This window comes from Globicephala melas, chromosome 1 (assembly GCF_963455315.2).
Source record: "Globicephala melas chromosome 1, mGloMel1.2, whole genome shotgun sequence".
NCBI classification, from domain to species: Eukaryota; Metazoa; Chordata; class Mammalia; order Artiodactyla; family Delphinidae; genus Globicephala; species Globicephala melas.
This window is the reverse complement of record NC_083314.1, coordinates 57,878,789-57,895,161: the sequence shown is the minus strand read 5'-3', so window position 1 is coordinate 57,895,161 and position 16,373 is coordinate 57,878,789. Positions and strand designations below refer to the sequence as shown.

The 16,373-nt window shown below is 43.9% G+C and overlaps 1 protein-coding gene across 1 annotated transcript in view; it reads left to right on the top strand.

The window, feature by feature from the left end:
* The first annotated feature begins 253 nt into the window (after window positions 1-253).
* The window catches only part of FMO4 (flavin containing dimethylaniline monoxygenase 4), a 34,095-nt gene continuing 17,975 nt past the window's right edge, over window positions 254-16,373 (top strand). The window contains 4 exon segments of the mRNA XM_030875497.3: window positions 254-375; window positions 4,124-4,263; window positions 6,448-6,636; window positions 7,265-7,427. Of these exon segments, the coding sequence (XP_030731357.1) occupies window positions 4,132-4,263; window positions 6,448-6,636; window positions 7,265-7,427 (484 nt within the window). The 5' untranslated portion in view covers window positions 254-375; window positions 4,124-4,131.

Below are 16,373 nucleotides of genomic sequence, written 5' to 3'. Positions count from 1 at the left end.
AACTCTAGACTTGGGAGAACTTGATGACGTGATAGTCACCTAATTGACTTTCTCCTATGGACAGTTCCTATGATGGTTCAAGGGACTAATTCAAGAGTCAGAATTTAGTACGTAGAACGTCTGTTTCACTGGGGATCGTGGTTTGGAGTGACTTGGCGCCCTCTAAAGGCTACAATGAGAAGAGCAGTCGCTTACCAAGTGCTCCCCTTTAAGTTTAGGGCTCCGTCGGAACTGTGACGTTTAGGAGGGTGGGGGAAGGGGCAGAAGTCGTTTGTGGCCTTCGAATCTGACGGCTTTATTCTAACTCGTCATTTAGCCCTCCTTCGAGAACACGGAAGTATCAAGCTGGTGCCCTACACAACTTTTTTTTCCTCGGTGAGTATACTTTCTGCTGTCACTAGCATGACAGGAAAAACGGATGGTTTTTGTTTTAAACCGAGAGTACTTTGATTAAAGTCAGCATTAGTTTATTTTTTATTTTTCTTTTAGAACAAGGAGTTTGTGTTTGGAATTTTTTTTTTTAAGACAAACACTATCTTTGGCTTTGGGCTGTGAGAAATAATTTGTCAAAATATCTGCTCTATGCCAACAAGGTAAGTGTCCTGGATTTTTTTTTTTTTTTTTTTTATGAGGAAATGTTTCCAGAAGCTGCTTTCACAGAGGATGAATACTTTCCATGGTGAGTACACTCCTTAAAAATGAATGTGATCTTCTTCGAGAGCCTCTTGATTAGGGTTAAAGCAGCAGAATAAGAGAAAACCAGGAAGCAAAGGAACGTGCTAAGGAAACAAATTTATGTTGTAGGGGAAAACCACCCTGAAGGAAGGTGTGGGTGAGAATAACAGAATCATGGGACTGTCTGTGATTCCAGGCTCACTTCTGATTTCATCTTTTGGATGAGATGGAATTGTGAGGCACTGGGAAACACAAAATACTCCACAAGTGTTATGCTAGGAAATACCATAGCAAAGGAAGAGCACTGGTAGAGTGATAATAAGAAATATAAATAGATCCAAGTCCAAACTAATATAAATCATAATCAGCTACATAATTTGCTAATCATCCAAGTCTCTCCATGTCTCAAAAATGATTCCTGCATTTTCTGGTCTGTCAGGTATGGGATGGGGTTTTCATGTTGTTCAAAAGTGCAGTTCAGGGCTTCCCTGGTGGCGCAGTGGTTGAGAGTCCGCCTGCCGATGCGGGGGACACGGGTTCGTGCCCCGGTCGGGAGGATCCCACATGCCGCGGAGCGGCTGGGCCCGTGAGCCATGGCCGCTGAGCCTGTGCGTCTGGAGCCTGTGCTCCGCAACAGGAGAGGCCACAACAGTGAAAGGCCCACGTAATGCAAAAAAAAAAAAAAAAAAGTCCAGTTCAGTAGTTTAGAGCTTCTTTCGATTAAGGAACTAAATGTCAGCAACCTTTTGACCTACAATGGACCTTATGTTTATAGCCCACTTTACAGTTTACAAAGAGCTTAACACACCTTATGTCCTCCCGCCCCTTCAAGCCTGCAGTCTTCTCTCCTGCCTTTCAATTCACATCTACTTTGGACACCAATTATTTGGCACTTAAACAGTCTCTAAGTCAGTCTGTAAAGGACAAGGTGTTTTTGCCCAGGAAAAATACAGCCTACTATGTGTCTCTAACTAGATCTCCAGGCATAGCTAAGCAGCCCAAGAGTGTCTACAAGCATTTGTACCCAGAGCACACTGCTATTACAGGACGTACCACATGATATCATGTGTGTCAGCCTCTCTCCATATAGTGGCATCTTCCTGTGGACAGTCACTGGGTCTATATTTATTACTATTATTTAAGTCACTGGCTCTTAATCATCTTGGGGGTCCCCACGCTTGGCTCAGTACCTGCCCGTAGAGGTACACAGGGTGCATCTGTTGAGTGAATTAATTTGCTGCCAGTCTATTCACTGCAGCACATTTTGCATTTTAACCAGGTCAATTAACAACTATTTCTTTCATATTATTATTGCAAAAACACAGCACAGAGGGATCTGCCAATTCCAGACCTCTACCTAGTGCCCTGGAAGTTTAAGTGTTCTTATTGGTGGAGGCCATTTATTTCTGATTAAAAGCCACCTAAACCTTTTACTCAATCCAAAGGAAGTCATAGGTATGTTTGCCTATATGTTTCCAAACTTGTTGATAAATTTTATCTGCATGAGCTGTCTTTTCCGGGAAGAGAGGAGAGGAGGGAGTCAGTTAGGGAGGTGGGAAATGAATGCTGAGTAAATATTTGGTGCTAGGCAGTTCTGTGTAATTATTATCACTGTTTAAGACCCAAACAATCCTTCAATATGGCTATTTTTCTTATTTGCAAACAGTAAATCTTAAGGTGTGTAAGCGGGTTGTTTGGGGTCACATGCCTAGTCAGTGGCAGAGACAGAGTTCAAACCCAGTTCTGCTGCCTCCAAAGTCCATTCTTATTGCAGCCTGCCCAACTCTTCCAAATCAAAAGAGACTTCTAAATAAACAAAAAGTCTCAGGGGGAAAAGTGTAAATTTTGCTATAAATAATGAAGCCAGGCATGAAGGTCTCAACCTTACAAAGGGTAGAGTGGCAGGTAAGATTTGGAAACAGGCAGCTCTGAGAAATCCCTCTGATCCTTGTTGCAAGTCCCTGCCTAGATCCTCCTCTGGAACCAGGTGAGTCCGAAGGGTCCAAGGGCTCAGCAGTCATCTTCTGCCCTCTGTAAAGTCAGTAACTTCACTTTGGTTTTGTGCCTGGGGGTTCTGATCTGGCTAGGAGGCAAACTACAAAACCAAAAGGACAAAATCCCCCAAGCCCAACCAGAAGGTGTGGCAGCAAACCTGAGCTCAGGTGAGGGAAGAGGCTTAGTAGCAGGAATCACAGGACACTTCAGGCTTTCAGACCAATGAGATGTGCACATCCAGGCTCATACTCAGATACCCAAAGTCTCTCCAGACTCAACCTCTTATTAGCAGAGTGGCCTTAAGTCGTGTTCAGTGATGATGCTATATGTTTTCCCATTTACTGGTATTCAGGGCTCAATAAATATGTTCTCCCTAGGTTCCTCAAGGCAAACACCACTATGGTAAGTGTCATGACACTACAAAAGTCACATAAGAGTTATACAGCAAGACCTCTCCTCAAAAAGTACCTTGTCTTCATAGGCAAAGTCAAATCAGTTAAGTATATTTTATAAAGCAAATACTTTGAGGTCTCAACTACTCTTTGTGTGTTTCTCAGACTGGCCACGAGGGTTGAGGGAAAGGTAGCACTTGAGAGTGAGGACACCTGACACTTCAAAGTCTTCCGTGTGACATAAACCTGATTTGCTGAAATCAACTCGGTGGTTAGCCCATCTGATCAAAGCAAAAGCTATGTTGATGTTTGCAGAAGCCCAAAACATAAAATCAAGAAAAACTGGTTATAAATCCCCATGACACATTCACACTTCCTCCAATCTTTCCTGACAACATGGCATCCCCATTTCCATATGACCATATGACCACAGTTCTGTATTATGGTGAGTCAACCTTTCTCTGTGCAAAGTTAAGAACCTCCCCTAAATGCATGTAATATCTTTTTTGCTGGCAGAACATGGTCCATGACTAGCTATTCTTTAGAACTTTAGAAGCTTTGAATAAAAACTAACATTTTTGCTTGTTGCAATTCCTAGCATTTCAGAGGGACTAGGTGTTAGCAAAGAGTCCTTTTAATACTGAGAGGATCTAAAGTCTTAAGGGGATCAAGGTCCTGGCTACACTAGCTAATAATAAGAGCAAAATTTAATTGAGCACTTACTATGTAGCAGACACACTTCTATCACCCTTCCAACATATCTCAGTCATTTAATTTCATAACAAATATTTTAAATTGGTATTATTATTTCCACTCCCATTGTGCTGATGAGAAAACTGAGGCACAGAGAGGATAAACAACTAGCCTAAGGTCATACTGTAAATAAATGAAGCGAGGATTCAAACCAAACCAGTATGATTTCAGAGTCCTCATCTTTAAACAAAATGTGATTCTGCCTCAGCTCAAAGATGAAAGGATCACTGTAAAAGTTGACTTCTATGACAAGGGTTCCCTTCTAGCTTTGTCATATAAAGATGCTCTGCTCAACCTATCTCATACAGAACACACCATGGCCAAGCGAGTTGCAGTGATTGGAGCTGGTGTGAGTGGCCTGTCCTCCATCAAATGCTGCTTGGATGAAGACCTGGAGCCTACCTGCTTTGAAAGAAGTAATGACATCGGGGGACTGTGGAAGTTTACCGTGCGTAGTTCATACCCTCCCACTTCCACCAATCATAATCTGGCCGTTTGCTTTGTCCCTGCCGAGGCATGGTCGCTTTAGCCTACCTTGGTGATCATTACGGGAGCAGCTCACTGCAGCAGCACAAGTTTGTTATGGTGTTGTGCTGACCCCAGGCAGGATGCAGTCTGATAGGATGAACTTGGACAACTGGCAGGGTAGGGACAAGAGACAGTTGGAGGAGAGAGGAAGAAAGAGTTAAGTCTAATACACAAACATAGTATTGGAAGTTACAATGATTTCCGGAGCAGGGACATTGTAAGACAAAGTAGCAGCATGTCACATTGGGTAGCTGAATGGCATTGGTGAATATGGAGCAGATGACACTTTAGGAAGGACAGAAGCTGGCATCAGGGAGTGGAGCCCCAGCCCCCAGGCATTGTTCAGGTCTTTGGGAAGAGAATTGGCAAGGGTGAGGCAAGAATCCAGACCTTGAAAGGTCTAGGGGGTATTTTTCACATTATCAGAAGAAAAAGAACACAGGCACTAATCCACCCTTCTTAGGAGTGTAATATGCAGCCTAGTGGGGTATGCTCAAGGCTAGGCCAGCTATTAGGTGACTTGAGCATCAGGAAGTGGGGCTGGAAATGACTAAATACCCCCTGCCTCTGGCCAAAATTGGTCCTGGTTACTGGGAATAGCAGGGCCTTCAGAGGGAATAAAGGGACCTGCCCCAGTGGTAGGGTATAAGGTGTCAGAAGATGGGAGGCCCAAGTACTAAATGCTTTGGTTGGGGAGAGAAGAGCAGCCTTTAGTGGGAGCTCAAGGTTGGGGAGGGTGCTTCAAACTGGTATGAATGAGGGAAGCCTTCTTGGAGTAGGCAGCATTTGCCAGTCTTTGATGGATGGTGAAGAAAACAGAATAAGCAAATACATGTAAATGATCACAACCCTAGGATTATAGCATACTGGGGAAAAATAATTTTTTTCTGGTGTACTATGGGCCTCTTCAAGCCACCAAATGTCAATGTGGAAGAAAGTATTAGGTCTGCTGTTTGACCCCATGGTTCGTTTGGTTTCCTTCTCCTATTGTAAAGTGATACAGATTAATTTTAGAAAACAGTACTGAGTTAAACAAAAGAAAAATACAAATTAAATATAATATCAATTCTCATGAGTCAGCAGCACTAACAAAATTTTGATGTAATTTTTTCCAGTCATACAAATACTTTTTTTTTCAAAAATGCAATTGTAGTATTCATTTTCATCCATTCAACAAGTACTCGTGTTGTCCCTCTACCAGGACCTATGGGAAACAAGATGGACAAGGACCCAGCCCTCCTTACTGTCTGGTGGGGAACAGAAACAGTAAACAGATCACTACAATGCAGTGTGATTGGTTCTGTGCTCAAAGTACAGTGTGCTGGGGCAGGGCACAATAGCTACCTTGTGAAGATCTGTTGGGTCATGGAAGGCTTCTTAGAGAACATGATGGTGAAGGAAGAGACTTGAAGAAGAAAACTTCGGCCACGAGAAGTTCACCGGTGCCTTTAATATAGATCTTTTTGTTTTGTTGTTTTGTTTTTGAGTGACAGAGATCGAGACAAGACAACAAGTTGAGGAGTCCAGGAGAAAACACAGGCTGCCAGTATGTGATGATTCTTTCATGACGACTGAGATAAGACAGAGAGAGACAAGGCTGGAAGGGGATACAGGTTGAAAGGGAGTTTTGTTTTGTTTTGAAAATTTGAGTCTTCAGTATTTTAAGTGTGGATGGGAAGGAGCCAATAAAAAGAGAGCGGTTGAAAATATCCATAGACAATAAATAGAAAAATTAGTGAGGAGTTCCTTAAACAAAGGCAAGAGGAAGAGGTGCAGAGCATGAGTGGACGGAATAATCATGGCAAGGGAAGAAGAAGATAAGCAAGATAGACCGTGGGCCTGTGTTCATGGAATATTTTAAGGGCAGTGTCATTCTTGGAGAGCCCTATTAAATGTTGTTAGCTTCTTTGTAGATTGAGAAAGATATAGTATTTAACAATTCCAACCCCACCAATGATTTCTGATAACTATAGCATGGGGACCCAATGCTAACTTTTCCAGGAACTCTTTGGAATTACAAGTGGAACGCTAACTGCTGATGGTCTCTGTTCTCTTCCTCCTATCCCCCCACCACCCCATCAAGCTAACTGTGCTTTCACCACAGGAAACTTCTGAAGATGGGATGACCAGGGTCTACAAGTCATTAGTGACAAACGTCTGCAAAGAAATGTCATGTTACAGCGACTTCCCCTTCCAAGAAGATTATCCCAATTTCATGAAGCAAGAAAAATTTTGGGACTACCTCCAAGAGTTTGCTGAGCACTTTGACCTTCTGAAATACATTCGGTTTAGAGTAAGATACCTTGGGTTATGGAAGGTTAATGAGTAGGGGCTGGCCCATTCACCAATCTGATGGAAATGGGATACTTAAGTAAACTTCTTCTTGACTTTCTCTCTATATGAATAAGGCAGATAATAATCCTGCTGGTCATGTTTTACTCAAATAAGTCACTAAAATACTGAATTTGCTGGTTCTTCCTCTAAATCCAGACTCTCATTCAGAATAAAATTTAGAATGTTTTTGAGAGGAAAGGAAAAATGGATTTAGTTCATGAAACCCATTGGGAAGAAATGACTAGAAGTCTGAACCACAGATATTAGAATGGGTCAAAACTCATTTTCCTAAATTTTTTCAACATTCGGTGTTTTAATTCATCTCCTTCTCACCAGGAATAAAAACTGAATGTTTCTTCCTTGCAGTGAAGGCATTCAGATGTTTTGGGTCCTAATCTATATGACCACTTTTGAGACTTGGCACAAGTTATTTAACTTCTCTAGGGAAAAGATAAGCCAATGTTAACAGACCTCCTATCGTGGGACTGACTTGGCCCACTTGAAATAACAGACATGGTTACCGTACGGTCATTGTATGAGGTCCCAAGATGACTGATGGAAAGCGAGTGTTTGTCTTTTGCTTTCAGACCACAGTGTGCAGCGTAACAAAGCGTCCTGACTTCTCCGAAACTGGTCAGTGGGATGTTGTCACAGAGACAGAGGGGGAGCTGGACAGAGCTATCTTTGATGCTGTCATGGTTTGCACTGGACACTTCCTGAATCCCCGTTTACCTTTGGAGTCATTTCCTGGTGAGTCATTTCTGCCTAAAACCATGCCTACTCTTCTGGGTTCTTCTAGAAGTTACTGATTTGTAATTGGAAATACTTCCTCGTGATTATAGACAACTTTATGTTTACCCTCAGAAATAATATGTACAAAATAACTTTGAAAGTTATAAAACACTATAGAGGTGTCAGATTTTATTATTTACTTATTAATATAAATGCTGACGTTATCATTTAAGTTTTATCATGCCTGTCTGATTCAAGCTCAGTGATCACAGAAGGCTCAAAACTATCAGATCGGTCATGAAAAAATATAGGCTTTGAATTTCGTCATTAAATTACAGGTCATTTGAATCAGGAGTGACCTGTAATTCAATAACTTAAAGGAAGTGAGAATACAAGGAAACTTGACAGGATTTTTTTTAAGAAATAGACCAGAAATTATACATACAAAGAAATATTGTCACCCTTCAAAATAGTCATCACAATAATAATCCATCCACCTCTTAAAGCAGGGCTATCCACACAAAGGAGTTTTAGAAATTCCCCTTTGGAAATGCTTTGGATCCAATGGCACATTCTTTTTAATATACTCACAATTGGCAAATCTCCATCTTTTGAAGTCAAGTGAGGATTACTAAAATGTAGTGAAGCTACTCTTCTTCCGTTACTCATAAGTGGCCCTAAAGGCAATTGAGTATGAAGTTTTGAAACTTCTTTTAGGAATTAAAAGAACCTTTAAGAAACGAAGATGTGAAGAAGAAAGTCTGCAAACCTTAGACAATAAAAAATGAAATATAAATCTTAAAACGTAATCTCAAATTAACAAAATATTCTATTTTCAAAATGTGTTAGGGACCAAGGGAGAATTCAGTACATAATTTTACAAAGAAGCAATATTGTAAATGGTGGGTCAGCTTCAGGCTTGCTGCTAGTCTATGGGCTAAATACATAATCACATAGTACCAAAGGAATATATAACTGCCTCTATAACAATGTTTCTATGAGGAAATGTGTCACAAGTGTCAAATAAGAGATGCTTTGGGAATTAAGTGTCTTGTCAGGTTTGAGGTGGCTAATCCTTTACTCCTAACTACCTTCAGTCCCACTGCGACTATAACTAAAGAACACTGCTGCAGAAGAGCAATCAGGGGCTGAGAGGTGATGATCTTTGTGGCAGCATGCAGTGTCCAGACTGGCAGAAGTGGGCCCAAGGAAAGAGACTGGCTAAACATAGAGTAGCAACATAGTTTTGGATCATCTTGAGAGCAGACATTTCTACATACTTTAATGACCTCAGGGAGGTGGGGGAGGAATAACTGTAGTAGAAATATTGAGGTGCCGCTTTCTTTTGCCCTAAAACCCAGATATTGGAGAAGGAAGAAACCCACACACGTAGATTTTAGAGGCTCCCCCTGAGGGGGTCTTGGTTTATGACCAGACTTTAGAAGAATCCGTTATGGGGGACAGCAGTACAGATAATCCCAATTTCCTCTGTGTTTCCAGAGTGAGGTATCTTGGTGAGTGGATACGATGTAAACTTTCCAGAAGTTCTGGTCTGCTACAGTTCCCTGCAGGCAATGGCCCTGGATAAGTAGCATTTAGCATAATGGTTATGAACAAAGCTCTGGATCCAGACCCTGTGCTAGTTGCTTAATCTTGGATGAACATAACCTCTCTAAGCCTCAGCAAAGTGGAAATATAAGTTCCCATCTCAGAGTAGTGATGAGGATTAAATGAGATCATCATGTAAAATACTTAGTATAGTACAGAGCACACAGTAAGCACTCTATAAACAATAGCTACTACTGTTATGAATCGTGACCTTTAGTAAGCTATTATCCACCAGCTGAGAATTGCTTGGAAGAACCTGCTTCCTAAGAAGCAGATGCGTCCCCCAGACGAAGAAGTATTTCTCCCTCTTAGTTAAGTTATAACCCCAGTTATAAGCCTCAGCAGCCATTCCATCTCAGTGCTGGATCCCCCCAGAGCCCATACAGGAATCACGGGATGGGTGGCACAAAGTGCAGTTCTGCAGGTCACCCCTCTTGATTCTTCTCTCTCCCACACCAAGAAGTTGTGTAAACGTGACTCTCTAAACACACATCAGTTGTAATCATTAGTTACAGATTAGTGGTCGCAAATGCCTAATTATATTTGATCAATTATTAACAAATGTTCTTAAACTCTGTGAGCGTTGTGCATGGACTTCAAGCTTCTGGTCTTCCTTCTCCTAAGGTAGTTGCTAAGCATTTTTCAACACATAACAGTAGGGGAATAAGTATAAGATGAAGAAACCACAATAGCAAACTATTCCAGAGATATTTGCTGACAAGGCAAACTAGGCCCTGTGCCTCCTAGCAGACCGTTTTTTTTTTCTGAATTAGTAGTTTTGATTTACCAAATAGATTCCTTTGGGGCAGGGGAGGGGGCAAGGCATTATTGACGTATCATTGATTCAGAACTACCTATGCATTCCATACTTTTTCTTGGGTCCCCTGCTCAAATATGCAATTATGGAGAACCTATTATTTGAAAAGCATTGTGTTAGCTACATACAAAATCTATGAACCAAGGTTGAGCCCTCAGGAAGCTTCTCTCCAGCCAAACCTCAGTGAATAGGTTGAAGCCCCACTCTCTAATGCATTCGAGGCACGTGTTCTTCCCCCTTCTTGAAACCCTCTTAGGGCTTCGCTTTTCAAATTCCTAATCATCTTTCTAATGTCATTCTTTGGAAAAAAAAAAATCACCTCCTCCAGGATGACTTCCTTGACTCAGTCTAGGCTGATGCCCCACTGAAGGCATCGTAACACCTCCTGTTCTGGGGGGCAGCATAGTATCATGCTTGACAGCTGAGCCCAGAGTCAGATGACCTGACTTCCCGTCTGGCTCTGCTACTTACTGTATGGGCTTGGGCAAGTTGCTTAATCTCTCTGTGCCTCCACTCTCAGCATTAGTAAAATTGCATCATAATATTGTTCACCCTATGGGGTTGTTGTGAGGTTTAAATTAATTAATATGTATAAAATCCTTAGAAGAATGTCTAGGACTTGCTAGTAAGGTCTGAATAAGCGTTAGTTAGCTCTTGTCTGATTACCTATTTCTCACTCGAGGATGAACTCTTTAAGGGTAGAGACTGCCTTTTATTCTCACATCTCCTAAACCTAAAACCTGAAACAGTGCCTTGGGCTATACAATGTTGAAAGTGCAGGTCATGTAATATAGAGTTATTAACCAACTGTACTTTTTCTTGTAATGTCCCTGCAGGTCTCATCTGTGGGGCTTGTCCTTCTCCTGCCCTTGGTTGCAATTTCAGGCCATTCCCACCGCTTTTCTGCTCACTCTCAAATAATGAAAAGTCCCCCTCTGTCATCTTTTTTTTTTTTTTTTTTGGCCACGCCATGCAGCATGTAGGATCTTAGTTCCCTGACCAGGGATGGAACCCGTGCCCCCTGCAGTGGAAGCAGAGAGTCCTAACCACTGTCCGGACTGCCAGGGAAGTCCCCCAACTTCTCATTTTTATAGCTGAAATGTTCTGTCTCGTGTAATAGTAAAAACTGGCAATTACCTGTAATGATGAAGCTTCTCCCCTCCCCCAGCCGGCTCCTGCTTTGTGCTGACAGCAGCAGTGAGAAGAGATGGTGCGCTTGGCTGCTCTCTTCCTCTGCCAGTTCCTCCTCCAAACCTTTCACTCACCAGCTGCAGTCTCTGGCCCTTCCAGAATTGGAGTCAGGGCAAGGACAAGAAGAAGTAAGGGGGCAGGAAAAGTCTTTCTTCACTGGCACCAACCAGGTGCTAGTTCTCTCAGGCCTTGGGGGTGTTTAAGATCCATGCTTTGGGGGGTGCTTTCCTAGGCTCTCCTCCAGAGAGACGCCCCATGACTAGGGATCGTTCCGTGCAGCCCCTGTTGCTACAGACCAAGCACTCTCAGACTGGCCACTTTACAAGTCCCTAAACCCTAGCTCCTCCCCAGGTCATTTCCATAGACTATCTATTAAGGTCTCGTTGCCAGTCCAGATGGCTACCTTGTGCAAAGTGCCTTTAAATTGGCATCAGACAGGCTCTCTCCTACATGGCTTTCATCTGGTCCACATGAGACATGTATTCCACACTGTCAGCAGTAATAGATGAAAAACTTGCTACTGGTGCAGCCACGCCTTGCAGGCAGTTCCAGTCACAGCCTTTCAAGCGTGGGTCACACACCAGTCTCTGTGCTCCATAGACTCCAAGGGTCGAGGTCTCGCAGGGGTCTCCCAGAAGCCCCTTGAATATTGCTTCGTGTCAAGGAGACAAAAAATGCAACAGCACTTTAAAATCCTTTCCTGAAAGTCTCCAATTTCCAACCTCTGGCCACTTTGACTTCAATCCCTGAAAGTGAGAGGCAAAGGATCACAAAACCGGTCTGCATACACCTTCTTTGCAAATTCTGCCTAGTGGGTTTAGCACCTCCCTAGGAATGTGGCAACTATTTGTTGCCATATTTAGTGCATTTAGTTTTCAGCTTTGGGGGCCTCAGCAGGCAAAGACTCCTATTAAAACATTGTGTTATACATAGTAGCTCTTCAATAAATGTTATTGAGTAAATGAATGAATCAGTGACTGTCTGGTAGGAGAATGATAGGTTCCAGGAGACAGTTTCATCTTTTTACATTAAAATTGCAAAAGTACTTGAAGCATTGGGGTGAGAGGCTGAGGAACCCTCTAAAGTGAAGCGCCTCCCTTTCCGATTCATTGTCAGTGCTTCATCTCACAGGTCACGGGGTCTGAAGGTGGCTGGCCCCATCGCTGTTTATTTCCTCTGCCACCTCTCATTGCTGAAGCTGTTACCACCGACCCTTTCGAGCTGGTCCCCAACGAGGGTCCTCCTGCCCGGTGCTGTTCGAGCCAAGAGGCCAAATTTGGTTCAGAAGCAGAGGAAAGCTTTATTCTTTGATCAGAGAGTGGACAGGTGCGAGACCTGGCTCTAGAGCAGGCGACCCCCAGGACGTGGTGGGGCTGCTTTGCAGGGTTCTGTCAGCAGGGAGGGGGCAGAGACAGGCACAGGCTCACACTCCAGATCGAAGTTTGGACCCAGAGACTCTGCACACAGCCCATCACCGCCACCACCTTCAACTGAGGGTCACGTACTGCGCTTCTGCACACTCCCCTGAGCTGAGGCATCAGCGCAGCCGTTTCACACTAGGAACTCAGGTCTGAAGGGCCAGAAGCGAGGCCTCTGCACGCAGAACCCTGTGAGCAAGTGACACTAGACTAAGCACAAAGGAAAAGACAAAAAGGTTAAACTTTATCTTATTACCCAGACTAGGCTCTGCTGGTGACAAATCCCTCCTCTCTTTTGTCCTTCTCCTCATTCTTGAGGGGCGCTAGGGGGCGCAGGTCCATCTTTTGTACCCCCCTGGAAGAGGACCAGACTTCTTCCCAGATGCCTTTTAGATGCGTTTGATGGTCACCAGGCCTCAACACTAACTGTTCGTATTGCTGAGCTACCATCATTTATCTAACCCTTTGGAGACAAAGGACACCAGATAATTTAAGATACATGGTCCAAATATTAGCAAGAGCAAGTTTTTCCTAAAAATGCAGGTATCTAGGTCTTTTGCCTGTAGGCAAACGTGCCCTGATATGGAGGCTCACTGCAGTGGCCTAAGTATCCCTGGTCACACTTTGTTGTTTTTTTGGAAGAAAAGCTTCAGGTCAGAGAGAGGTTCACATGAGTCAGGGGGGGTCCATGGCCCCAGGTTGTCTCTCCAGAGGTAGTGTTTAGGGTCCTCTTCACTCAAGGGTGATGTGCCCACAGAGCGATCCCTGCAACGTCAGGGCAGAGTAGGTGGTTAGGGTCACTGAGTGGGGTCCGTTCCTCTTAGGACTGAGCTGGTCTTGCAGGCTGCTGGTTTTCCAGGTTTTTAGGTGTCCCCAGTCTCCTGGCCAGAATGGGTGGAGGGCCAGGTTGGTGGATGCAGGCAGCACCTGGTTACCATATTCCATGAAAGCTTTCATAGTTTCTCTTCCCTGGAGGGCACACTTGAGTTGTTCCATTTCAAGTTAAGGCGTCCCTTCTCTCGGGCTCAGGTAGTGGCTGTACCATAGATGAGTTCAAATGCACTTAACTTTCACTTATCCCTTGGGGCTAATCACATGCGGAGCAGGGCAACTGGAAGCAACTTCATCCAGTCTTCTTGAGTTTCTGGACATAGCTTGGCTAAGGCCCATTTCAAAGTCTGATTGGAGCTTTCTACTCTCCCCAACAACTGAGGTCTCTAGGCTGAGTGCAAAGTCCACCCACAGTGCCCGTTATCCCCTTCATCACTTGAGACACAAATGCTGGACCATTATTACTTTGTAGGGACCCTGGAAGCCCAAACCTGGGAATTATTTCTTTTAGTAACGTTTCTATACACCCAGAAAAAGAGTTAACTAGCACCAAGAGATACCTGAAATTGCCAGGTACTCTCGCCATGCCAGTAAAATGTCTGCTAATCTTCCCCAGGATATGTCCCTCTGGTCTGAATGGGCCTCACCTGGGGGCCTCTAGGGGGTCTGGTGTTGGAGTTGTTCATTGTGCAGATGGGGCATGTCTCAACTATCCGACTGATTATACTTTTCATGCCAGGAGTTACCATGACCTCAACTAGCCAATTATATACCTGTAGTGAGTTCCTTGATGAGCCTCCCTGATGGCTTGACAAGCTGCAGTTTGGGTGAAGAAGTATTGCCCGTGTTCACTAACTAGCCACCCATGGCCTCCTAGATCTCTGTCGAAGCCCCATTTTCAGGCTCTGTTTAATTCTTCCTCTGTGCAGATTGAGGAACAATTGGATGGATCTGGCCTTTGAGGTATGAGGGGTAGTTGCCAAGTTACTGGTTCTAGGGCTGCCCTTTCAGCAGTTGCATTGGCCTTGTCATTTCCCTTTATTACCTCTGCATCCTTCTCTTGGTGACCCCTACAATGAATCACTCACCTTTTTTGGAAGCTGTACTGCTTCTAAGAGCTTCAGTATTTTTAAGCCATGTTTCACCTGTTTATTCTCCACAGCAGGCATACTTCTTTCCTTCCAGGTAGCCCTGTGTGTGAAGGATGGCATATCCTGGGAATCTGTGTAAATATCTGTGTAAAATCTTCCCTGTCTAAGACTCAGGTGAAGACTATCAACTAGGCCTTTTGGACAGAAGTCCCTGGGGGTAGGCTTCTTGCTTCCATGACTTAGGTCTGGGAGGTCACTGCCTATCCTGCCAGCCTTTTTCCTTCTCTCATAAAACTGCTCCCATCTGTGAATCATTCCTCTTCAGTGTTTGGGAGAGGTCACTTCCTAGGTCAAGGCGACTGGAATAGATCGTGTCTATGGCTTCTATATAATCATGCTCCAAGGGCCCTATTTCTGTGGGTAGCAGGGTAGCAGGATTTAGCCTGTGACAGTTTTTTTATGGTAACAACTGGGTTGTCTAAAGGCATAGCCTGAACTTGAATCGACTTTCTGGAGGTTAGCCATTCTGTTCCCTTACAACTTAACTGAAGCCTGAACCCGGTGTGGAGTCCGTATAGTGATTGGCTGACCAAATGTTAACTTTTCAGCCTCCTTTAGCAGGGTTGTAGTAACTGCTATTGCTGTTAGACAAGAAGGCCATCCCTTAGTAGTTTGATCTAATTGTTTGGAGAAATAAGCAACCACCTGAGTAAGGGGTCCCATTTTTTGAGCTAATACCCCAAGGGCGATTCCCTTTCTTTTATGAATATAAAGGTCAAAGGGTTTAGCTAAATTTTGGAGGGCCAGGAGAGGAGTCTGAAGTAACTGCTTTTTCAGTTCTTCAAAGGCCCCTTCACATTCTGAATTCCATTCAAAAGGATCATTATCTTTTCTTTTCAACTTTTCATACAGAGTCCCAGCTATTAAACCATAGTTAGGGATCCAGATGTGGCAAAACCTGGCCATCCCCAGGAAACCCCTAAGCGGTCTTTTAGTTTCAGGAGGGGTAAGGCAGCAAATGACTTCTTTCCTTTCCTGGGGTATGCTTCTCTTGCCTTCTGTGAGAACGAAGCCTAGGTAGGTCACCCTAGTTTGTGGTGTTTGAACCTTTTTCTTGGATACCGTATATCCTTTATCTGCTAGGTTGTTCAGGGTGGTTATAGTATTTTTGTCAGAGGCCTCCTTAGTAAGGCTGGCAATCAGAATTTCGTCTACATACTTGAGGAGGGTTCCCTCCTCCAGATGTAGATCTTTTAGGTCTTTAGCTAAAGTTTCCCCAAAGATGGTGGGAGAATTTTTGAACCCTTGAGGCAGGACTGTCCAGCAGTATTGTTGTTTTTGTTGCATGTTTGGGTCCTGCCACGCAAAAGCAAAACTTTCTTGTGGCTCTGTGGTTAATGGAATACAGAGGAAGACATCTTTTAAATCTGATACAGAGTCCCAGGTCCTGGTGGACAGTAGAGCGGCCAGCAGGGTGTAGGATTAGACACTACTGGGTGTATATCTTCAGTGGCTTCATTGACTGCCCTGAGGTCCTGTACCATTTGGTATTTCCCATTGGGTTTCTTTACAGGGGGAATGGAGGTATTACAGGCTGACTGACATGGTCTAATAAGGCCCTGGTCAGTTAGGCCCTGTGACACGGGCAGTTCCCAACAAGACCTCCCAGCAGAGTGGGTACTGTTTTCTATTGGGCCATGTATGTACAGATTTTAGATGGACTATCATGGGACTGGCTCCTACAGCTCATCCCATCCATCCCTGGGCCCAGACCTTGGCATTTATTCCAGGGAGATCAACTTGCTCTGTCTGGGGAGGTTTGTCCTCAGCCATTAACATTATCATCTTGTGCCCTTTGTCTAAGGGGACACCAGTCTCCAATTTGTCTCCCATTAGGTGTATAGTAGCTCCCAAGATATCTCTTCCTAGCAGAGGTACGGGGCACTCGGGAACATGCAGGAAGGAATGGGTGAGCCTATGTTTGTCCAGTTTACATTCTGATGGTTCT